This window comes from Palaemon carinicauda, chromosome 7 (assembly GCF_036898095.1).
Source record: "Palaemon carinicauda isolate YSFRI2023 chromosome 7, ASM3689809v2, whole genome shotgun sequence".
Classification (NCBI taxonomy): Eukaryota; Metazoa; Arthropoda; class Malacostraca; order Decapoda; family Palaemonidae; genus Palaemon; species Palaemon carinicauda.
Window position 1 is genome coordinate 153,574,713 of NC_090731.1, and position 23,531 is coordinate 153,598,243.

At 45.1% G+C, this 23,531-nt stretch overlaps 1 protein-coding gene across 2 annotated transcripts in view; it reads right to left on the minus strand.

The window, feature by feature from the left end:
• The window catches only part of Taf12 (TATA-box binding protein associated factor 12), a 109,260-nt gene that overhangs the window by 24,208 nt on the left and 61,521 nt on the right, over positions 1–23,531 (minus strand). Inside the window, exons 2-4 of one of the 2 annotated variants that reach the window (XM_068376986.1) lie at positions 16,548–16,695; positions 11,372–11,526; positions 2,618–2,803 (exon numbers count right to left, since the gene is read on the minus strand). In XM_068376986.1, coding sequence (XP_068233087.1) covers positions 2,618–2,803; positions 11,372–11,526; positions 16,548–16,653 — 447 coding nt within the window. In that variant the 5' untranslated portion in view covers positions 16,654–16,695. Of the gene's footprint in view, positions 1–2,617; positions 2,807–11,371; positions 11,527–16,547; positions 16,696–23,531 lie in introns of both variants that reach the window. The other variant, XM_068376985.1, reaches the window with a different exon arrangement.

Here is a 23,531-nt window from a genome sequence, read left to right on the forward strand (position 1 = left end):
AGGCGACCGTTGTCTCTGTTGAGGTCCAAGGGGCTCGAAAGACTGATTGTGAGCGCCAAGATGGTCGTGCGCTCTTGCGCCGAACTGTTGATAGGCGGAAGGGAGCTCGCGCGCGTGCCTCTCCCGATTGAGCGCACCTTTTTCGCGCTCCTTGAGCGCATGAGGTTGTTCGCGCACCTGGCACACAAAGTTTCTCGCGCGCAGTGTGTTGTTCGCGCGCATGGTGCCCAACAGGATGTTCGCGCGCATGGCGAGCAATAGGCTGTTCGTGCATATGGAGCGCCATAGAATGAACCTGCGCGCCATGATCGTCATTTTGTTTGCACGCGCCAAGGCGGTCGTGCGCGCGAGAGCTCTCAGGCTGTTGAGGGAACTCACTGCTACACTCACCTGAAGGTTCACGATAGCTTGTGTTGTGTGAACGCGAATGATCAACACAAAGAAAGTTTAAAAACTCTCTGTCATAATAAGAATGACTCTGGTCACGAGAACCCGAAAGTTCAGAGTGAACTGTGTTGCGCGAACTTGAAGGAGCAACGCAACGAGAAACCGGAGTTTTTCTGTCACGAAACACCGAGGTGTCAGCGCGACTAGAGTTACGAGAGCCCAAGGATTCAGCGTAACTCAGGTTACGAGACTCCGAAGGATCAGCATAACGAGGAATCGAGGTTCCTCTGTCACGAGATACCGAAGGATCGACGTGACTGACGGTAAAAGAACCCGGAGGTTCAATGTTACCGTCGTTACGAGAGCCCGAGGGTTCAGCGAACAGAAACCCAAAGGTTTCAAGTTGCAAGAGCCCCAAGGTTCAGTGCAACGGAGACCCGAGGACTCCTGCAGTCATGAGAACCCGCGGGATCAACATGACTAGAGCCCGAAGACTCACGATCACGCCAGCCCGAAGGGTGATTGTTATGAGACCCCGAAGGGTCAACGTGAGGAGAACCAGCAGGTTCAAAAAGACGGAGGAGAACGGCCGGGGTGGGGGGGTTGTTACCCACCCCTCCACTCTACGAACCTCCGGAGAGGAACGTACAACAGACTCCGCCTGAGGGGGAGACTGATTAGGATCGACAGATAAATCCTTCGCAGGGGAGGAAAATTCGCCTGAAGGAGAACAAGGTTCTCTCTCCGCCTCTGGAGGAGAACCTAAAGTGTAAGGAGATTGCCAATGCACAGAGGCAAACTTCTCTCGTGAACGAGAGATATGTTCCCCTGAGGGGGAAGCCCGCCTTGGAGAGAGCCCTGCCACCGCCCCTGGTGGGTTAACTAACTCCTCGGCGTTGGAACCAGACCTATGGTCTGGCAAGGAACAGGCGCTCGCTGGGGGAAGAGGAGCCGACTCACTAGGGGAGTCGTCATCCTCGTCTATCCCCCGGGGTTGACCTGAAGTCACAAGCCCTACGCTACTGCTCGACCATACCCCGGAAGGGCCTGGTCGAGGATTAGCTTCGGGCAGAGATTTGGGCGTAGAGGAAGCAGAAGCCCGCGATTTCTTCGATTTCGAGGAAGACCCCGAAAGCGAAGATTCGCGTTTAGACTTCTTCTTCTTCTTACGCGCAAACCTCTCCCACTGGGAGGCAGGCCACTTCCTACACTCGGAACAGATGTTGTCCCGCGAACACTGAGTTCCCTGGCAAGCCGGGCATAAAGGATGTGGGTCTGTATCCAAGGACGACATGATGGTGCCGCAGCGGCGGCCCTCAATCCCAGGACATGTCCGCATAGCGGGACAATAACCATACACACACCAACACACAAAAGAAAAAGGAAAAGTAACAAAGTCAAGGCAGTTTGTTAACGGGAGAGAGACGGCACGTCTACACTCTACCGAGCCAAAAGTAAAAGTGGCTACTCAACCAACAGGTGTGAGTGAGCGGGGTAGCTAGTCTACCCCATCCCCCTCCCGCTAACTAGCGGATGGGGTAATTATCCCTCACTAAAATTGTCTTGGCTGGTTTTTAGCGTTGACGAAAGTAATACCCTAATAAATAGCGAAGGTTTGTATCTGTGTTGGAACAAATAAGGTTATCTTTTGCTAAATAGTTACTCCCAAAAGTTATCTATTGCTATACAATATTCTTGCTACATTTTTTTATGGGTCTGTAGTAGTAAGCACAATGACATTTTTCCTTACATTCAGTATTGTGAATAGTTGTAAAATCTGACTTTTTATCCATTCCAGAAGACTCTTTAGTGGATTTAAGATAATTTGATTCAAGTTGATTTCAGCAACTTAATTTATCCAGTTCAATTAAAATTTGGGTTAATTCTAACAAATTGGCTTGATATGAATAAATCTATTTCATTTTATAATTAAAAAAATGTTCATACAAAATGTGTTCTTTCCTCTCTACCATACTGCCTTTTCACTAATCATTGACCAGATAAACAAAGAATGAAGAATGGAATTGACTACGAATGTGGGAGTGTTAAGCTATCAGCCAGCTCCCTTTTTTCTTCACTTATTCTACCAGACACAGATGAATCCAAGTATTTTTTTGCAAGAAAAAGTGCTAATTATAATTAACAGGTTTGCAAGGAAAATCTATTTTACCAGTATCATCTGGAATACTAAATATCACAACAAAAAATTATTAAAAAAAATGTTACTCACCGGAGGGGTATCAGTTGAAGTATTTATTGAGGCATCTGGTGCTGGAACAGACTGGTTTTGTACAGGAGGTTTCACTTGAGTAGCTGTACCAGCTGCCACCATATTTGTTTGGCCAACATGATTACTGACAGCTTGAATCTGTTGTCCTTGCACAACTTGCTGAACTACATTTTGACCACTTACAACCTGCTAAAAAATGTTATTTTCATTAGTAAAATAAATTTTTGAATATACTTACCCGATGATCATGTAGCTGTCAACTCTGTTGCCTGACAGAAATCTACGGTCGGGATACGCCAGCGATCGCTATACAGGTGGGGGTGTACACAACAGCGCCATCTGTGAGTAGGTACTCAAGTACTTCTTGTCAACAAGAACTCAATTTTCTCCTCGGTCCACTGGTTCTCTATGGGGAGGAAGGGCGGGTCCTTAAATTCATGATCATCGGGTAAGTATATTCAAAAATTTATTTTACTAATGAAAATAACATTTTTCAATATTAATCTTACCCGATGATCATGTAGCTGATTCACACCCAGGGTGGTGGGTGGAGACCAGCATACATGTTAACAAAGAAGCTAAGTATCCCGTATCTTATTTTAGCCGTTATTCAAAATAACAAACATAAAATAAATAAGTACCTGGTAAGGAAGTCGACTTGAACCATTACTCTGCCTTCTTAAGTTCGTCTTCCTTACTGAGCCTAGCGATCCTCTTAGGATGCTGAGCGACTCCTAGGTGCTGAAGTATGAAGGGCTGCAACCCATACTAAAGGACCTCATCACAACCTCTAATCTAGGCGCTTCTCAAGAAAGAATTTGACCACCCGCCAAATCAACCAGGATGCGGAAGGCTTCTTAGCCTTCCGGACAACCCAGAAATATTTCAAGAGAAAGATTAAAAAGGTTCTGGAATTAGGGAATTGTAGTGGTGGAGCCCCCACCACTACTGCACTCGTTGCTACGAATGGTCCCAGAGTGTAGCAGTTCTCGTAAAGAGACTGGACATCCTTAAGATAAAAGACGCGAACACTGATTAGCTTTTCCAAGAGGTTGCGTCGAAAATATTTTGCAGAGATCTATTTTATTAAAAGGTCACGGAAGTTGTGATAGCTCTAACTTCGTGTGTCCTTACCTTCAGCCAAGCTTGGTCTTCCTCATTCAGAAGGGAATGAGCTTCTCGTATTAACAGTCTGAAAATAATAGGATAAAGAATTCTCTGACATAGGCAAAGATGAATTCTTAACTGAACACCATAAAGCTTCAGACGGGCCTCGTAAAGGTTTTTAAAATAGAACTTAAGAGCTCTACAGGACATAATACTCTTTCTAGTTCATTTCCAACCATACGATAAGTTTGGAATAACGAACGATATTGGTCAAGGCCGAGATTGATTGATTGATTTAAAGTTTTCAGGCATCCTGACATCTGAGGTCATTGACGCCGGTAACATTTAATTTATGTATACAAAAATAAAAGATAAAATAAAATAAAAAATAAAAGAGTATTCAATTAAAATCATAAAAGTTGAATGTAATAAAAGTTAAATATTTTTCGGCTAGAAAACCAAGATGTAGAACATGTAGCCGTTTCGGATGAAAATCCGATGTTCTTGCTGAAGGCATGAATCTCACTGACTCTTTTTAGCTGTGGTTAAGCATATCAGGAAAAGAGTCTTAAAGGTGAGATCTTTCAGGGAGGCTGATTGAAGTGATTCGAACCTGTCTAACATAAGGAATCTTAGAACCACGTCTAAATTCCAACCAGGTGTAACCAAACGACGCTCCTTCGTGGTCTCAAAAGACTTAAGGAGGTCCTGTAGATCTTTATTGTTGGAAAGATCTAAGCCTCTGTGACGGAAGACTGATGCCAGCATGCTTCTGTAACCCTTGAAAGTGGGAGCTGAAAGAGATCGCTCTTTTCTCAGATATAAGAGGAAGTCAGCTATTTGAGTTACAGAGGTACTGGTCGAGGATACGGATACTGACTTGCACCAGTTTAGGAAGAATTCCCACTTCGATTGGTAGACTCTAAGGGTGGATGTTCTCCTTGCTCTAACAATCGCTCTGGTTGCCTCCTTCGAGAAACCTCTAGTTCTCGAGAGTCTTTCGATACTCTGAAGGCAGTGAGACGAAGAGCGTGGAGGCCTTGGAGTACCTTCTTACGTGTGGCAGACGTAGCAGGTCCACCCTTAGGGGAAGAGTTCTGGGAACGTCTACTAGCCATCGAAGTACCTCGGTAAGTTATCCTCTCGCGGGCCAGAGGGAAGCAACTAGTGTCAACTTTGTCCCATCGTGAGAGGCGAACTTCTGCAGTACCTTGTTGACAATCTAGAACGGAGGGAATGCATATAGATCTAGATGAGACTAATCTAGTAGAAAGGCATCTAAAAGAACCACTGCTGGGTCCGGGATAGGTGAGCAAAGTATTGAGAGCCTCTTGGACATCGAGGTTGCGAAGAGATCTATGGTTGGCTGGCCCCAGGTGACCCAAAGTCTCTTGCATACATCTCTGTGGAGGGTCCAATATGTTGGAACTATTGTCCCTTCCTACTGAGACAAACTGCTAAGACATTCAAGTTGCCTTGGAAGAAATTTGTTACTAGTGAAAAGTCTAGACCTGTTGAACAGGAGAGGAGGTCACTAGCGAACTCGCACCATGTCAGAGAGTAGGTCCCTCCTTGCTAGGAGATGAACATCAAAGCAGGGAGTTGTCCGTGTTGACCTCCATTACTTTGTCTTGAAGGAGAGACCTGAAGCTTTTCCAGGTCAGACGTACTGCCAGAAGCTTCTTGCAGTTAAAATGCATTGTCCTTTGACTCGAGTTCCATAATCCCGAGCATTCCCTACCGCCTAAGGTCGCACCCCAGCCTACGTCCGATGCGTCTGAGAAGAGAACGTGGTTGGGAGTCTGAACAGTCAGGGGAAGACCCTATAAAAGGTTGATAAAGTCCTTTCCTCAGGTTAGACCAGACTTATCTTCCGGAAACCGGGATCGAGACCGCTTCTAGCGTCTTGTCCTTTTCCAGTGAAGAGCTAGATGAAACCGAAGAGGACGGAGGTGTAGTCTTCCAAGTGACACCAATTGCACCACGGATGACAGTGTCCTAACCAGACTCATCCACAGCCTGACAGGGCCGTATTCCTTCTTCAGCATCTTCTGGATGGATAGCAGGGCTGGGGATTGATCTTCTTGTTCAGCCATGTCCTCATCAGAGGGTTCCTCATCCGAAACTGATGAGGAAACGGCAACGGAGTGGGTAACGTCTGACTCGCTGAATCCGGTCGCACTTGGATGCGTGACGGAGCCGGACACAAGATCATGGTACTGCTGCACAGTCTGTGAACTGTCAACCATGGGGATGCGAGGAAGTACAGCGACAACCCGAAACTGTCTAGACTGTCTGGGTAGTACAGACAACCCCTTATCGGGTTGCTGAGGTTGCCGCACTGCGTCACAACAAGTCACCTCTGCTGGTTGTTGAACGTCTTCCCAGTGACACACTGAACGTCCACAACCACCTCCGAGAGTAGCTTAACGTCAACGTGCGACTGGCAACCCACACTGGGTCGCACCGGTGGAGGAACCATCTCAACTGGCGGACGTGAGTAGGATACCTCAGCGTCAACAGGGCGTACAACCAACCGGTAGGAAGGTCGTTGGCAAGAAGGTTCTTCTCCGTAAAAAATCCTCTATCAAGGACTAAGCTTGGACTGCATGTCTTGCAACAAAGCCCAAGGTCTATGGGAGCAGGTGTGGCAACAGACGGGGTTAGCGACTGAAGCGGAACCATTTACCCTCCCTGGAAGCATGTTATGCTTAAATTAAAGTCCATAGGAGGCTAAGCAGCTTAAGGCTCCTCTCCAAATGACAGAGTCCTCAAGGGAATATCAGAAGGAGGGAGAACAGCACTTTCTCATCTACAGGAACCATATCCGAGAAAAGCTAGGTTCTCTCAGTGAGGGTTTCACTGGTGCAAAAGCAGCAGACCAGAAGGCAACGTTATGAAACTGCTTGACAGTCTGTGAACTGTCAAAAACTGAACTGTCAACCACAACAGGAGCGTGAGGACATACAGCACTGGTGTATAAGTAGCAGACCAGAAGGCAACGTCATGATAACTGTTTGACAGTCTGTGAGTTGGCAACAACCAAAGTTGTGTGGGGAAGCCTCAACTCCTGACTGACTAGTTAGCTGCGGGCGAGTGGCGGTAACCACAGTGTGTTGCGGAGGCTGACACACCGTGTCAAACACGGCAGCTTGTGGTAGCTCACGCACGGCAACGGAGAGCTCTGTGTGTGGGAGTCATCATACATCTGGCAGGGTTGACTGTGCATGGGTGGAGGAGCTCTCACAACAAGAGTGTGAGAGCAGGAAGCCATGCCGGGCGCACAACCGTGGGAGGTGTAGGCCCACGGGTGCATCGTCAACCTTCTCCGCAGTCGGAGTGTGGGAGCTGGCAACAACAAAAGCAGAGTGCTGGTGTGTGGGAGGGGCTGCAGTGGGTTGAGGAGCATGCGGTATGGTATGCAGAGCATGCTGTAAGGTATGCGGCTCATGCTGCATGGTATGCGGAGCATGCTGTAAGGTATGCAGAGCATGCTGCATGGGCTGCGGAGAATGCCGCATAGTGCTGGAACCCGGCAGCTCTACAGAACCTTCCCACTGCTGATGCGGTAGCTCACGCATGTTAGCAGATGGTGCAGCAAGAACATGCGTCTGGCAGGGTGGACTGCGCATCGGAGGTGGAGCTCTCACAGGTGGAGTGTGGGAGCAGGCAGCCGCAGTATCTGCTGAGCGCACAACCTCGGCGGGTTGTAGGTTAACAGGTGCATTGTCAACCTTCCAGCACGATACTCCTGCATGAAGGAGCAAGCTGAGACTGTATAGTCTGCAGCATGGACCACTAGGGTCTATGAAAGACAACAACAAACGGAGCTACTGTCCGTTGTGACTGAGGGTCTAAAACAGCTGGTGCGGCAACAGACGGAGTTACTGCCTGTTGCGGTACCACCTTGCCTCTCTTGGGAGGTGTGCAGTTGTCGTACTGCAGCGAGTCCGAACTGACCCAGTGGCTACACCTAGGCCGTTGGACTTGCGCGGAAGGGACCGACTTGCACTTAAAAGCTGCAAGATTTGGTCCATGGTTTCTGCGAGAAACCTCTTCCGCAGACGAGGAATAAATGGGCTCTCTCGTCTTTGTGTGGGTGGGGTGATCACGTCGGCAACGTGTGTAGATACACCCGAAACCACGGAGGGAAACGTTTGTTCGTTGATCAAGACCTGTGGAACCCATAAGTCCTTCGACATTACTTCTCCCCTGGGCTTGGGAGCTTGTAAGAGGTATCGGACAAGGTGAACAACTGGCACGAACAAACGAACCCTCGAACGCAACACTGTAACACTTTGCGCATATCACTTTATCACTTTTGATTTTCTGTTTGCACTTATTTCACTGAACTCGAAACTTTAAGTGGTTTGTACCTGAAACACGCAATCCTATCCTTCATTAAAAGGTAGTAATTGCGAAAACAGTTTTACAATGTAACAGAAAAACATAATGAAAGATAAAGAATTCAGTGGCTGGAAAAGAGACTAAACACTAGATCAAATAAACTACGTTTAAAATCTCTCACCGCATAAAGCCTGGGAACAAGAATAAAACTCTAGAAACGTTTTACCTTCTTCCCCTATAGCGACTAGGGAGAAGAGTAAAAAACGAGAACAACGTTACCCGCTTGAACGAAACGTTTATCCTCCTCTCTCTCCCTCCGTCTCTATCTCTCTCTCTCTTGACTTAGAACCTGAGAGATGAGCCCAATTATATATCGTTAAAACATATTATTTGTTAAAGGAAAAAAAAAAAAAAAAAACTGAAAGGTTTCCCAAATAAAAAGTTCCTTTATTAGAATTAAAACCATTTAAGCTAAGAAAGAATGAACGAAACGCTAGAATCGGTTTACTCTTACTGCAACGTGAAACCGTGAAATACTCTCTCTCTATCGTAACGATAGAGCGCAAGTTGAACGTTCTGAACGTCAACAACTGCGGAGACTAAACTAAACGTTAGTTCAACTTTGAAAACAGTACGAGACTATCAAAGAAATTCTTTCAAAAACATTAAAATTAAAATAGCATAAATTCTTAACAGGAAAAACGATATGACGGGCTCAATGTTAATTAACTTCGGTTCCAAGTAAGGACCGCCTACTATTAGGAAAGGTCGCATATAAACAAACATAAAAATTAATTTTTATAAGTTTATAATAAATGGAAAGTTAATCGAAGAGGCCTATAAATGGCGGAGAGATATAAAATAAATCTATAACTTTGTTAAGCAAAATTACCAAAAACCTAAACACACTTCCGTCTAAGGGAAGGGTCGGTCATTAAAGTGAAAGAGAGTCTATACTCTCTTCGACACCAACACTTCCGTCTAAGGGAAGGGTCGGCCATTTAAAAGTGAAAGAGAGTCCATACTCTCTTCGTCACCATAATTAAATCTATCCAAAACGAGTTCAAGTTTTGAAATGAAGATAAAACCCCTGCATAGCGAAAGCTCAAAACTGGAATAGTGTACTTCACCAAAAAGTTGTGAAAACAAATCCAGTTAGGGACGGCGTATTAGTAGGTCTTGCCGGTGGCACGACAGAGGAAAAATTGAGTTCTTGTTGACAAGAAGTACTTGAGTACCTACTCACAGATGGCGCTGTCGTGTACACCCCCACCTGTATAGCGATCGCTGGCGTATCCCGACCGTAGATTTCTGTCGGGCAACAGAGTTGACAGCTACATGATCATCGGGTAAGATTAATATTGAAAATGCCAAAATATTAGCAGACTATTCATCACAATTATAAAATTATTTTTTAGAATTGGTCCCTTAAAATAAAGAACAACTTAAACCAAATAACAAATCTTAAAAGTAATCTGTATTTTCCCTAGCTATAAAAACATGAGTCCTTTAAAATAAGCCTATGTGTTCAGAAGTACTGAAACATACGTGGAATCATTAACAAGGAAGTTAATGAATGACAGATGACAGGCCATTTTTTTTTCTTTAGGCCTAGAACTCACAGGTGGTTAAAATGGGAAATTTAATTTAAAGAAATGAGATTTGTTTAGCTACAAAAAATATTTCATTTATATGTTTGTAAGCATTTACAAATGTTTCATCATGTAAAATAGGGAAACTGTTCACTTGCAACTGATGAAATACCAATGGCTGTCACACCAGGTTTGCAATTGCCAAGAAACTCTAAAGGTACCAGTAAATGCAAGAGCTTGGTATTGGCACAGAGCGGTGCACAAGCGTAAGTCATAGTCCTTTATCATTACAGGAATGGGAAATAGGGGTATATGTACCCTACCCTCTCATGGCGTAATTTACTGGTGATTGGTCTTAATAGGACTGCTTCCCTGCATCTGGTGCAACTGAGTCAACTATAACACTATCCCACATTCCATTTGACTGACCCTGAAGGCCCCAGTTAGAAGGCGAGTATTGCCAATGTCTTCCAAAGAAAAAAAGCAATCACCATAAGCCCTAAGGAACTTTTAGAGAAAGGTCTTCCAACACAACTATTTTCTTTATTTTTTTCTCAAGAAAAAAGTGCCTGACATAGAGAGAGGAGGAAGAGAAAATAGAAAATTTCCTCTACTGTACTTTCCTTTACCAACCATCCTTCCTACTTGTCACAGTGGAGTCATGGTGTGGGCAACCAATAATGACTGAAGTCCATATTCTTCCGCCATGACACAAACCTCAACAATGAGCATTTTGTCACCAAGGGAGCAATGAAAATATTTGCAGACACTGCACTATGCAAGGATCCCCAATTGGGAACAGTAGCAGCGTCAGGTGTGCACACCAGATGAATAAATTCATTGTTGGGCACAAAGCTTTTTCTAAATCGAGCCACGGCCACCCAAGGAAAACTGTAGTGACTACTGTACCAAACACTAAGAAGAGTTATGACCAGAGATCATCGTCTTCATGATCGAAAAGAGGGAGAAAAATGGGGCTACTTACAGTCATCCCCTATAAAAGAACACAAGACATGAGGCTTTGAAAGGTAAAGGTTTATCTCCTCATAGGAACAGAATCTACTTTACAACATGCTTCTCTTTCGGTGAAGTTTCGCTAACAAGCGGGAGCTCATAAAAAAAAAACACTTGTCACAAACAAAAGTAAAAGATTCAATAATCAAAAGAGCAGCACAACAGTTTATAAATACTCGTTGCCGCCAAAGACAAAAGTGGCTATTCTATGACAGGCGGGTTGGCGGGGCCTTCATGCACCCTCTGTCATTACCAACTTCCTTGATAACAATTGAATGGCTGTTCAAGCACCACTTAATGGATGAAAGAGGAGTATACTGTACACAACAACTAGCATTTATAATACCATTGTTTTATAACAGCATGTTTAGTGTTTAGAGTGTCTTTATTAATTATGTAATTATTCTAATAAGGGAACAATGACATTTCTGATGTTACTAGTTTACATCATGCTATGGATACGATAACCTTTAACCTAGATCACAACATTTTTCATACAAGTATCTACATACCATATGTATCGTTTACTATAACATTTGTAATTCCTAACGAGTCTTTGTGTAGCTTTGGCTTACGAGCTAATTCTCACATGCTATGGTCTCACCAAAGGTGCGTAAGATATTTATACTTAACCAATTCTACTTTCAAGTATTAAATATAAAATAAGAAAAATAAAACTGTAAAAAATAATTACTTGTGTCTGAGGAATTGCTGAAGCTAATGTGGTTGTAACACCAACAGGAGTAGAAGCTTGATGTACCACCTGTGCTTGGCTTGGAACTAAATGTGTCATTATCTGTTGTCCGCTAATTCCAGTTAATCCAGCAGTCGTTGACATTACTACTTGACCTGCCAATATAAGAAGTTTTAATTCATAATCCGTTAAATTAAACTATTTTCATAACAGTAAAAAAAATTTCATTACAATTACACAATATGTGTTGAAAAAAATTTGATGCAGGAAATATCTTATATGCAAACATAAAAACTACAAAATCTATAAAAGGAAAGGAAATTATTTCCGAGTACCCGGTGTTTACAAAATCTCTTCAAGTAGCAAGAAAAAGACATATTAACATGCTGTTCAACAGTTGCGTTTCCTGGAAGGCTTTCAGAAGAATTAACTCCTTACTATACACTATCTGAAACAATTTAATGTCTCCTATTATACAAACTAGTACATGTATTGTAACATTCACTAAACTGTTGCCTCTTATAGTAATGAAGCCATTCTAAATAGGTGAAACCATTGAAGTATATCAGCCATCATTAATAAGAAAAGAGTGAAATAACATAAAGAAGACCCACATAATTTATCCAAGCAATTTGGTCTTCTACTCAATTAAAAAGCAGCCTGCAGGATTAAGAGATAGATCTCCATGTATAATGGCAGTTTGTATTCATGAAAATATAAGAAAAATTTCAAAAATTCAAAATATATCTTTTTAGAAAAAGTTTAATAGCAAATTGAGACAAAACAAGTCCTTCAGGTCAAAATTAGGAATATTAACCCATAGAGAGTTTACTTATACCTGTAAGCTGACACTTGATGCACAATAATTTATCCATCAGAAAAGCTATAAACTGTAGTATGCCAGATTTTTATCTAAAAAGTACAACTTGTGTTTATTAATTCAGTCTTTGTTTTCTTTTAATTTGGCAAATTACATAGAAACTACAGTATTTTTTTTTTTGCAAGTCATATTTGCCAAGTCTTTACCTTGCTTTACGTTTTTCCATGAATATCAGGAATTATGCATTTCTATATCAATGATTTTATCTGCACATGGACTCAATTCATTCATCTCATATTTGTAATTGTTTACTTTTAAGTGCCAACAATTCATATCGATAAAAAACTGGTAGTCTACATCCCTTTGGGGGCTGCTCCCATAGTTTTCATTAAATTGAGGAGGTAGGCTAAATGTATCATTGTATACAGTAGTATACATATTTCTTATTATATAAATTTACTTTTATATAAATTTTCATATCCTTGACAACTTATAAGATAAATTTAGTTCATTCATTTCTGATAATGAACAAAAATCTTTAAATGCAGGGTTTGCAAGCTGGTTTACTAAAGTAATGCTGCTTGTGGGTAATAGAGTAGGAAGTGTTTTTAAAATACTTTCCTTTGCAGATTCTATAATAAGCTATTATTTCTAGTGCTTTAGAGGAAAAATTTGCAGACCTTCAGGATTTGAATTGAATTTTGGAATATCTGGCCTGTTTGGTAAGACTGTTTCAGAGAGGGCTTTCAAGGTTGTGTCAGCCTTTGTGTGCTTTGTTATAAAGAAAAGAAAAGAGATATATGCCTCAATGGTATGGACAGTCTCTGAGGTTCAAATATATTCATTAATTTTAACTCTTATTTTGAGGCTTGTGTATGGTACCAGTCCTCTACTGATGACTTGAGGTCTTTTTCAAGAGCTCTAACCTTTGTAGAGTTCTTTTTACACTAGTAGTAGTCAGAATTCCTTTCTAGTAGACATTCTGGAAGAGTTGTCAACAGGAATCAAAGATCTTATAGGAGACAGTAATAAGGTCCTTCTGGGAGAATTCCAGTTGGAGGAAGACTTTCCCATGGATGAGGTTAGGCTAAGCATCGGGTAACGGCTCTGCAGATTAATAGATTATGTGCGTGTTTCTGAGAGAGAGAGAGAGAGAGAGAGAGAGAGAGAGAGAGAGAGAGAGAGAGAGAGAGAGAGAGAGAGAGAGAGAGATCTGTATCAGTTATCTTACCAATACTATACAGTAAAAGCCTCTGATTTTTCAACAAGAAATTGTGAACCTTCTTGAGAAATATATGATAGAAGAGGTATTAAACCCTGCTTTGGGGTTTTACAACATGTTATTCCTGGTCCCCAAAAACTTCAGGACGTTGGAACTCAGTTCTTGATGTCTCAGCCCTAAAGTTTTCTGTTGTTACAAAGTTTTCAATAGAAACACTCACAACAATTCTGGTTGATAGAAAAAAAAGATAGACTGTTTTTAATAGACTTCTCATACAGATATTTCCACAAACTGAATTATCTCATTTTGAGGAAATAAATTAATTTTGTAAACAAGTCAAAGGTTTACCAATTCAAGTGCATATTTTGTGGTCTCAAGACAACCCCTCATGTGTTCACCAGGATGATGGCCCCTATCTCGATATGGTTAGGATTTTTGGGGTTAACTGTTCTTTTATACCTGAGTGATTGGTCATTTATTTGGCGATTCGTTGTACAGTGCAGCAAAGGATCTGGGTTCTACGAGTATGGTTGCTCAGATTGCAGGATTGGTTGAGGACCCTGGGCAATTAAAAGAAGTCTTTTCTGTTTTCGGCTCAAAAGATTCTATAGCTGGGAATGTTAAAAACAACAGCTTCTTTTCAGGTTTTATTGTCGGAGAGGATTTAGTCTGCCTCTTAGTTTCATAAGTTCAAAATGTTGAAGCCTATGTTGGTTAGGGTGAGAATAAGACTTCTAGGCTCCATGGCTTCTTTAGATAAATTTGTTACAATGGGATATATAGAGATCACAAATTTTTAGGTAATTTTTATTTTTCCTTGTTATACAAACATGAATCATTTAATGGGAGCACAGTATACTTTCAGTGAAACAGGACACTGATGTTGAAATAAATACAAAAAGTGGCAAGCTAGTCCTACCTCCCAAAACAGGTCATTGAGCTCACACGCTGACCTTAGACCTAATATTTGCCACCCAAGCTGAGGCGGAAATGTAGCTAAAAGGATTTCTGTTTGAATAGTTAGACAAATTACTTTAAAAATTTGTGATCTGCTACAGGGTAAACCCAACACCACAAGAGGGATAAGGATTGGCCTAGTAGAGACCTGGAATGGTGGAGCTGGAACTGGCTCGCTAACTGCCTGTTCAACCGCCCAAATGAGCTCTTTAAACGATGGCGTGTCCTTCCCAAATGAAGGAACAGCAACAGGAACCCCAACAAGGTGTTCATCAATGAGCCGATGATGAGCAGATGCTTCTCTTGGCGAGTGATCCAAAGTACATGTACGCGCAGATCTTCATTAGTGGGAGGAGCTCGCCCGCCCACCTCGCCAGCCAGCCAGTGGCGAGTGAGTGTGCATCGATGCACAGTACTCTCCCACCAAACTAGGACTGGTTTGTCCACAAGCCGTAGTATTGTGGGCAGGGCCATGAATATTCATCAGAGAACATGCAAGAAGTTGACGAGCTGCCTTACACACTACTACAAGAGGAGGTGCACGCTCTTATTGGAAAAGACCAAGAAACTGGGGGCTTGTCTGCAAACACATATTGCCATCACTTGCAAATGTCAGCACAAGCTGGCTCCATCACATATGGAATTCAGACTTGAGGCAACAAACCCAAATGGTTAAGTCTAACGAGACTCGTGAAGGCCTGTTGTGCCCTGAAGGCATGATGGCAAGAGGCAGCGACTGCAAGCAGTTGGTGGGCATCACCATCTGTGTGGTTCGAAGAGCTGGACCGAGGCACAGACAAAACTAATGCCCGCTTAAGAGGAACTCGAGGAGGAGACCACTCAAGAGAGGAAACCCTTCTGCATTGGCAAGAAGGGCAACCTTCCTTGTAGGGTTGATGAACAGTGCGAACGTGTTTCTCCAGCTGAGGGAACTCAGTGCACTGAACAACCTCAGGTTGCTGAGAGTGTCCAGCATGCTGAGCATGCTCAGCTGGAATACTCACTTCGGGGGGATCACAAGCCAAGCCAGAACTCCGAAGAGACCTTGATAGCAATTCCTCAGGTGGGTGAGAAGTTGCGGAGGACCCTTCGGCTAAGGGCACGAGCCACTCCAGAGGGACTCTACTCCTGAGGCTGTGAGGGGGGGGGGGGGGGGGTGGCCATGGCCAACCGCTGCAGAGGCAGATGTACCCTCCTGCTGTGCCCCTAAATTCAGCACCTCCAACAGCCTTTCCTTAGAGGGGGGACCCAAAATCCCCAAAAGGAAGGGCAAAATTGACACATAACGTCAAATGATTGACTCCTTTGGCGGTGGGTGTTGTCGCTTCACTAGGGGAAGTGACAGGGTCCTCCATACCCAAAGGTTGCCGGGAGTCAAAGGGTCATCATTCTTACTCGTTTTTCCTCTAGAGGAAACTGAACAAGAAGTCGGGGGGGGGGGGGGGGGGGAACACGGAGTAAGTCGGGACTTCTTCGACCTTGAGGGTGACCCAGGGGGAGAAGAATCCCTTTTAGACTTCTTCTCCCATTGCCTACCATACTGCTCCCACTCGGAGAATGGCCACTACCAACACTACACAAGGAAATGCCCGAGCGCACATGTGTCGTCTGCACCAAGGGAGAAGGGTACATTGACATGAAAGTTTCGCAAAAGCACCCTTAGAAGCCAGGAAAAACCTGCATCTTTATAGTCCTCCATATGATGAATCACACCAGAAAAAAGAAAACAGAGTGAGTTTATAGCCAGTCTTTAAATCAGTTTTAATGGGAGAGACAGCATGTCTGCTCTCTACCGAGCCAAAAGCAATAAGTGGATAAACACACTAGCCGAGTGTGGTGAGCGGGGTGGTTGATCTAACCCCCATTAACTAGCAACGTGTTTTGTTTTCCTCTCTTATAAACTTTTTGGCTAGTTTTCTAGCTGTGCTGGAACATTATATCCCCATACTAGAGTGAATGGTTTGTATTTGTGTAGGAACAAACATTGCTAAGTTAATATACATTTACCTATATAGTAGAACTCCATATTGGAATGAATGTACTAAAGTTTTGATGATTACAGTATGTAGTTTATTAAAGAAATAATAGAACTCATTTATTTTCTTCAAAATTAGAATATCAAGTCTCTCTCGGATTTAAAAGAAAAATGTAATACATACAATAATGAATATATTTACCTGCACTGTTCACAACTTGGGTTCCAGAAACCACCTGACCCTGAACCTGTACCATCTGTCCTTGAACAACTTGACCACCAACAACTTGCTGCACTGGCTGTGACATGATTCACAATTTCTTCTCCTTTTCGGATTTCTCTCAAAAGTACTGCAAAAGTAGAATTCATTAATATAAATCAAATACAAATAAAATACAAAAATTACTTTTCATATATCTTAATTCAAACAATTCATGTATAAAAAAACCATCAGTTTACATTTGCCTTTCCTTCAGTCATAAGCTTTACACACATCTCAAAGGGAGATCCTCACCTGACTAGCCATCAAACCAAGTAGATCAGCACCTTTACAGATTGTAATCTCTCATTGCATTTCTACTGTTATCTTATCATTATTATATTTTCATTGCATGTCATTCAGTCTTGAAGGTTTTCTTTTTTAATTAAGGCTCTATTTCTCCATAATTATTCTTTTGAGAGGGATCTCTCATGTTGAATTAATAAGCATAGGTATTATTGTTGTCACCATCTGTAAATACAGCTTTCCTTTGTTCAACAGCCAGTTCTCATCATTATTTACTTAATTTGATATAGGTAATATTTTTCAGTATACAGTGAACCCTTGTTTATCGCGGTAGATAGGTTCCAGACCCGGCCGCGATAGGTGAAAATCCGCGAAGTAGTGACATCATATTTACCTATTTATTTAACATGTATATTCGGACTTTTAAAACCTTCCCTTGTACGTAGTACTGTTAACAAACTACCCTTTAATGTACAGAACACTTAATGCATGTACTACAGCACCCTAAACTAAAACAGGCACAAATATTAAAGGCGATTTTATATCATGCATTTCCTAAACACCTAAAAAGCACGATAAAAAAATGGCAACCAATGTTTTGATTACGTTCATCTCTGATCATAATGAAGAAACAAACTCATTTAATTTACACATATATGTATAGGTTAGTTTTTGCATCGATTATATTGATTATACAGTATGTTGATTTTGTTATTACCAATGTTTTACTTAATTTTTCTTAGGACTTCCAAATGAAATGTTTTTCTTTATGACGCCGCCTGAAACGACGGCGTCATAAAGTACTGTACGCTCAGTAAACAACCACGCTCAGAACAAACAAGGCATTTAACGCGCATGATGAAAGTGATAAATAATGATACAGTACAGTATTTACAGTAAAAGCATTTACAAAATATGTTACCTTACAAATATAATTTACCGTATCTATATAAAACCATACAGTAGTACTGTACAGTACATATTGTACGTAGCAAAGCAGGAAAACAAACAACTTACGAGAGAGAGAGAGAGAGAGAGAGAGAGAGAGAGAGAGAGAGAGAGAGAGAGAGAGAGAGAGAGAGAGAGAGAGAGATTGCTTTACGTACGTACTGTAAATGTAAATTTTAAACAAAAAAAATCAATTTACGAGAGAGAGAGAGAGAGAGAGAGAGAGAGGAGAGAGAGAGAGAGAGGAGAGAGAGAGAGAGAGAGAGACGTACGTACTGTAAATGTAAATTTTAAACAAAAAAAAATCAATTTACGAGAGAGAGAGAGAGAGAGAGAGAGAGAGAGAGAGAGAGAGAGAGAGAGAGAGAGAGAGAGAGAGAGAGAGATTGCTTTACGTACGTACTGTAAATATGACAAATTCGAAGATAATTTGTATTTTTCCTAACCATACAAACCTTAGCTATTTACAAAGGGTATTACTTTTAGCGTAGCTGAAATGGCGAGCCATTAGAATTTAACGAGGGTGTATTACCCCCCGCGCTAGTTAGCGGGGGGGGTAGGGGAGTGGTAGCTAGCTACCCCTCCTCCCCCCTCACACACAGGTGAATACTCACTTTCACTTAGAGGTAGGACTTGTCTTGGGGGACAGGGCTGGCGGGCAAATATGTGTAAATAGCTAAGGTTTGTATGGTTAGGAAAAATACAAATTATCTTCGAATTTGTCATTTGTTCCGTAACCGAAATACAAACCACGCTATTTACAAAGGGTGACTTATCCCTTAGGAAGGGTGGAAAGTCCCCAGCCATACTGGCTTTGGCTTTACCCGGGGACTCAGAATCCGAGTGAGTCGCACTCGAGAAAAGGAGTCCCCTGCACCTCACAAGTTTCCTTGCACCGCAAGGAACCATGTGGCCTACGTAAGCTTGTGTGTGAAGGAAGAAGTGTGACCCGTCTTAGGCAGTTGACCTGGAGTTCCAGAAGGAACTCTGGGTTAAGACGTTCCCAATACCACCTCGTCAGGGTATGGGGGACGCGACAGTATTGACTCAATACTCGGAACACAAGGAAGCATGGTTTACCTGCAGAGGTTCGAGGGTCAGCTATGCAGAGACCAGGATGCTGCTTCCCCGTAGAGGGGATGATGAAGAAAGAAGTAAGGGCCAGACATACTTCTTTCGTTCATGCAGACTAAAACCTGATAACAATGCCCTCAACCTTCTGCTACCTGTCCAAAAAAGGAGCCTGAGGTTAGACCAGCTGTTGTGTAGCCACCACAGAGCGATAGAAAACGTATCGAGACTCCTGTGGGTCACGCCCTGCAGGAAGCGGGGCTGCGAAGGTCATCAGACGCTTCCAGACTCCAGCTTGTAGCACCTGCGTCACAGAGTAGTATTACTCGAAGGCGAGGGACGTTGCGATGTATCCAACATCGTGCTGTAGGGCGACGTGACGGGGGGAGGGTCTGAAGACAGGTCGAGATGAATGTCCTTGAGTCCGGGCTGAAGAGGTATACTGGTGACTCTCCCCCCCATGTCCTCCTTGTGTTCCCAAATCGGCTGCAACTGAGGCCAAACTGCAGCTGTTCCCAGCGCTAACCTCTCGATTCCTGTACTGGCAAGAAAGAGAAGGTCTTGGGACATCAGACACAGAATGGAGACTCAAAATCTTGAATGAATCGGACCGAAGGGTCGGGACCCTCAGATTCTGAGTCTAGCCAACAACTCAGGAGCGAGCCTGAATGTTGCCTTCCCCTCTTCCTTAGAAAGGGGGGGAGTAGTAAGAGACCAAGAAGATTGCTCACACACTGGCCGTGGCCAGAGTGAGCAGAAGACCCAGGGCGGAATACAATCCGAGGCCTGTCGTAAAAGGGTCTTGAGAAGATCTCTTAAAGGACTAAAAGTCCGAGCCATGCTCCAAGTTGGAGGTCTTCCTCCGACTAGGGCAGGGACGATCGTAGCTTCGCATGAGCGAGGATAGATCCAGCGGGCAGGAAAAAGTTATTCCTTTAAGCCTGAAGGTCAGGGAAAGGCTGAGCGACAGGCTTCATTGCCAAGAGCGGAAAGGAGTTTCCTCCCGCCGAAAGGCAATAAGACCGTTATTGCTGGAGAAGAGGCCTCACGGGAAGAAGTATATCTCCCACGGCACCAACCACCTTAGACTCTTCACTTTGCCTGGGAGACCCCTGTGGATGACTATCGCAGATGACGCGACCTCCGTACCGCGACTGTAGCGGGTTGTCTCTTCTAGAGGAGGAAGCGTAGTGTCTCCAGGCATGAAGCCGAAGCGACGCCCCGGTTCGGGAGAGATGTCGCAGTGTGGTTGCTTGAGTAGTCTGCGCCGTGGGAGAAGCTCTCCCGGGAGTTCCGTCAGGGGAAGCAGAGGGTCCAGAAACCGTTCTGCACATAGTCCCAGTGGAGCTCTCCCATTGAAAGGTTGACAGACAACCTGGTTTTGTTGAGACCCATTGTCCGCAGACAAAAAGGAGGGAAGACGCAGGCGTCGAAGTTGTCCCACCATCACCGGAATGCATCTTGCCAGAGTCTCGGGGTCTGAGACTGGGGGGAAAACTAGCGGAAGCTTGAGGTTCCAAGCTGTCGCGATCAGGTCCCCCAGACCAGCACTTGCTGGTTACCCAAGGTCAAAGACCCCTAGGTACACTCTCTCTATGAGGCTCTGCTCGGATAGTCTGAGAGAGACATTCCCCTGCCTGGAATGAGAGAGCCGATGGTGGAATTGAGAGAATCTCAATCATCCCGATATCTCTACTGCAAGATGTGAAGGTGTGAAAATGCGTCCCCTGCTGGTTAGCATGAAGTCGACACGCAACGGGGCGACTTGGCAGGAGCGGGTAGGATCTGAAGAGGGGCCAGACTAAGGCCCTTAAGCCTGCCTGAATGATGGAGAGGTATCCTTCAGGTCTTGACCATAGGCCTGGACCGGAACATGCCCCCCCCCCCCTTTCCTTTGACGAGTCCGAGAACCGCATCAAGAATGTGGGGAAAGGATGAGAATATCCACTACCATCAAGAGGCTCCATAGGTCAACACCCATTGCAGGTTTAATAGTTCCGCTGGTCCCATAGGGCCAGGGAGTCCGGTTAAACATTGCCTGAAGCCACCGGAACTTGGATCGCCCCACATGGAACTTATCCTGAGGCGACCGTTCGGACTATAAACGGGTCAATGAGGAAAGAAGAACTAGGAAACGTTCCAAGGTAGGGCTGAAAACTCTGCTTGACTGAGAACAGGTACTGCGACTCTCCTCAGTCTTGCCACGGTGAACCGAAAGGAAGGCTCGGAGGATGTGGTAACAGAATCTGGCGTCCCCAGGTGGTCACCCATCCAAGTACCGACGTTGCTTAACCTCGCTGGACGGACGAGAAGCGGGGTTTCCAACGTGGTAAGGCGGTTGACTCAATATCATGGCCAGATACTCCAGATGTTGAGGCAGAGGAAGAGAAGGCTCCAAGCAAAATACCATGAGCCCACACTCATGGTCAGCATTCGGAAGCTTTTCCCGGGCGCTGAATCAGGTCGAAACCCGAGCCTACCGGAGTTGACCAGCCCTCCAAACAGCAGAGGAGGCGGAAGTCTGCACCTGAGCGGCCAAGAGGAAGGCAGGGAGAGTTCTCTGGGGAAACAAACCTGCTATGCCACGGCGGGATAGCCACACTGCATCATAAGCAGGAATACTTGCAGTTTAGGCTGAATTCGACGAGCACCCTGGAAGATGGATGGAATGGAAACTGAAAGTACCCGTCCTTCCGATCCAGGGTTAAAGGAGTCCTGTCGCCTCGTTACCAGTCTGATCGATTCTGCTGGTCTACGCTGGCCGAAGTTTGTTCGACAAACTTGATCAGGGCTGAGAGGTCGACTATGGACGTCCCCTCTCAGATCCTTCCTTACAAGAAAGGATCGACTGAGGGGGCCGGGGGTGAAGCCGTCGATGATCCTAAGGAAGACCTTCGCCTAAGGTATGGATCATTCTGCCCAACCGGGCAACTCTGCTGATGCTATGGCATAGAGGTTCAGAGACACTGAATTCGCTGACAGAGACGGCAGGCGCGATATCCTTGGCTACTCACAGAGATTGTGCGGGAATGGGCATCGGGAAGCTGTCATTCGGATGAGTAACCTTAAGCATCCTCCCCGGCGAAAAAACCTGCAATCCTAGAGTTCGTGAACTCCTTTTAGGACTATGCCCCCCCCGGGGGAGTCTCCCGTGCCATCTGTTCCTGACAGGAGGAAACTGCAATTGGACACCTTGTCCCAGTTGTCGTAGCCGATAACTTAGGCCGACGTGGTTGAAAGAAAAGGGAGCTGGAGCCCTGCAGAGTCTGGAAGAAAGCGCCTTGGAGGAGTGAAACCGGAAGTCGATTTACTCCGCACAGCAGATGTTTAAGTCTCTGTCCTTGGGCAAAGACAAAACTCTTCTCAAGGATGGAAGGGTGTCTGAGGTCGTTGACCTCCACAGATGAGACACCCGAAGGAAGCCTTCAGTCAGTGCGTCCAGATGGTACAACATCGAGCTTGTCCGCAAGTAGATACTTAACGACGAAAGGCCAAGGTGCCTGAGCTCGAGAGGAGGAAAGTACCCTTGATCTTCCTGTAGCTTCCTTGAACCAAACCTCGGGCCGTAACCGAGGAGGGAAAGAACCTGGTAAGCTCCCAGAGGAAGAGGTAAGCAGTCACCCCTTGTCCGATGGAGAAATCTTCAACGGAAAGCCCCCCCCGCCAAAAATCCTTCCAGGGCGGGAGAAGGAGAGAGTACTAGTGCAGGAGAGGGGACCCCTCGAGACCGACCTCTTGGGAACCAACTTCGCCCTGGGGGAAGTCACCACGAAGTCCACTCCTCTCTTTCTCTTCAGCGTAGGAGAGACAGCCGCTGGTTTGTTACCCTGGCCGGTGAGTGCTGGTTTCATAAACCTCATTAACGCCCGTGCCAGCGGATCAAACCATGTCTGCTGCTCCAAGGACACAGAGTCCGAAATCCTCGCTAAGGTGAAAGGGATCGGGCGATCCTTTGGAGAGGACACGACGGTTCCTGCCTGAAAAGAAGGTGGGAAGAATGCTGTACTGACCTGTCTTCGTCCTGCACTACCAACCTGTGCTTGGATGGAGGTGATCCCGAGTGCCGCCTAGGAGCACGCGTCCCTGCTGCTACCACCGGCTGTGGAATTCGCCGCGAACTATGGTCCGCGCGAGGGCGAACGGTCGCGCAAAGGCGAATGGTCGCGCGGGCGCACAGGCGAGTGGTCGCGCGGGCGCGCAGGCGAGCGGTCGTGAGGGCGCGCAGGCGAGCGGTCGCGAGGGCGTGCAGGCGAGCGATCGCGCGGGGCGCGCAGGCGAGCGATCGCGCGGGCGAGCGATCGCGCGGAGCGAGCGATCGCGCGGGCGCGCAGGCGAATGGGCGTGACGGCGAGGGATCGTGCTGCCGCGTAGGTGAAGAAGATCGCTGGCGGTAAGCGATGGCGAGCAGCATGTGTAGGTGAATGATCGCGTGATAGGGTGCGATGGTGATCAGCATCCGCAAGAGGGCGATCGTTCAGGGTTGTGCGATGAGGAGCAGCATGCGAAGCGGGCAATCGTTCAGGGTTGTGCGATGGCGAGCAGCATGCGCAGGTGAATGATCGCGTGAAAGGGTGCGATGGTGATCAGCATCCGCAAGAGGGCGATCGTTCAGGGGTTGTGCGATGAGGAGCAGCATGCGAAGCGGGCAATCGTTCAGGGTTG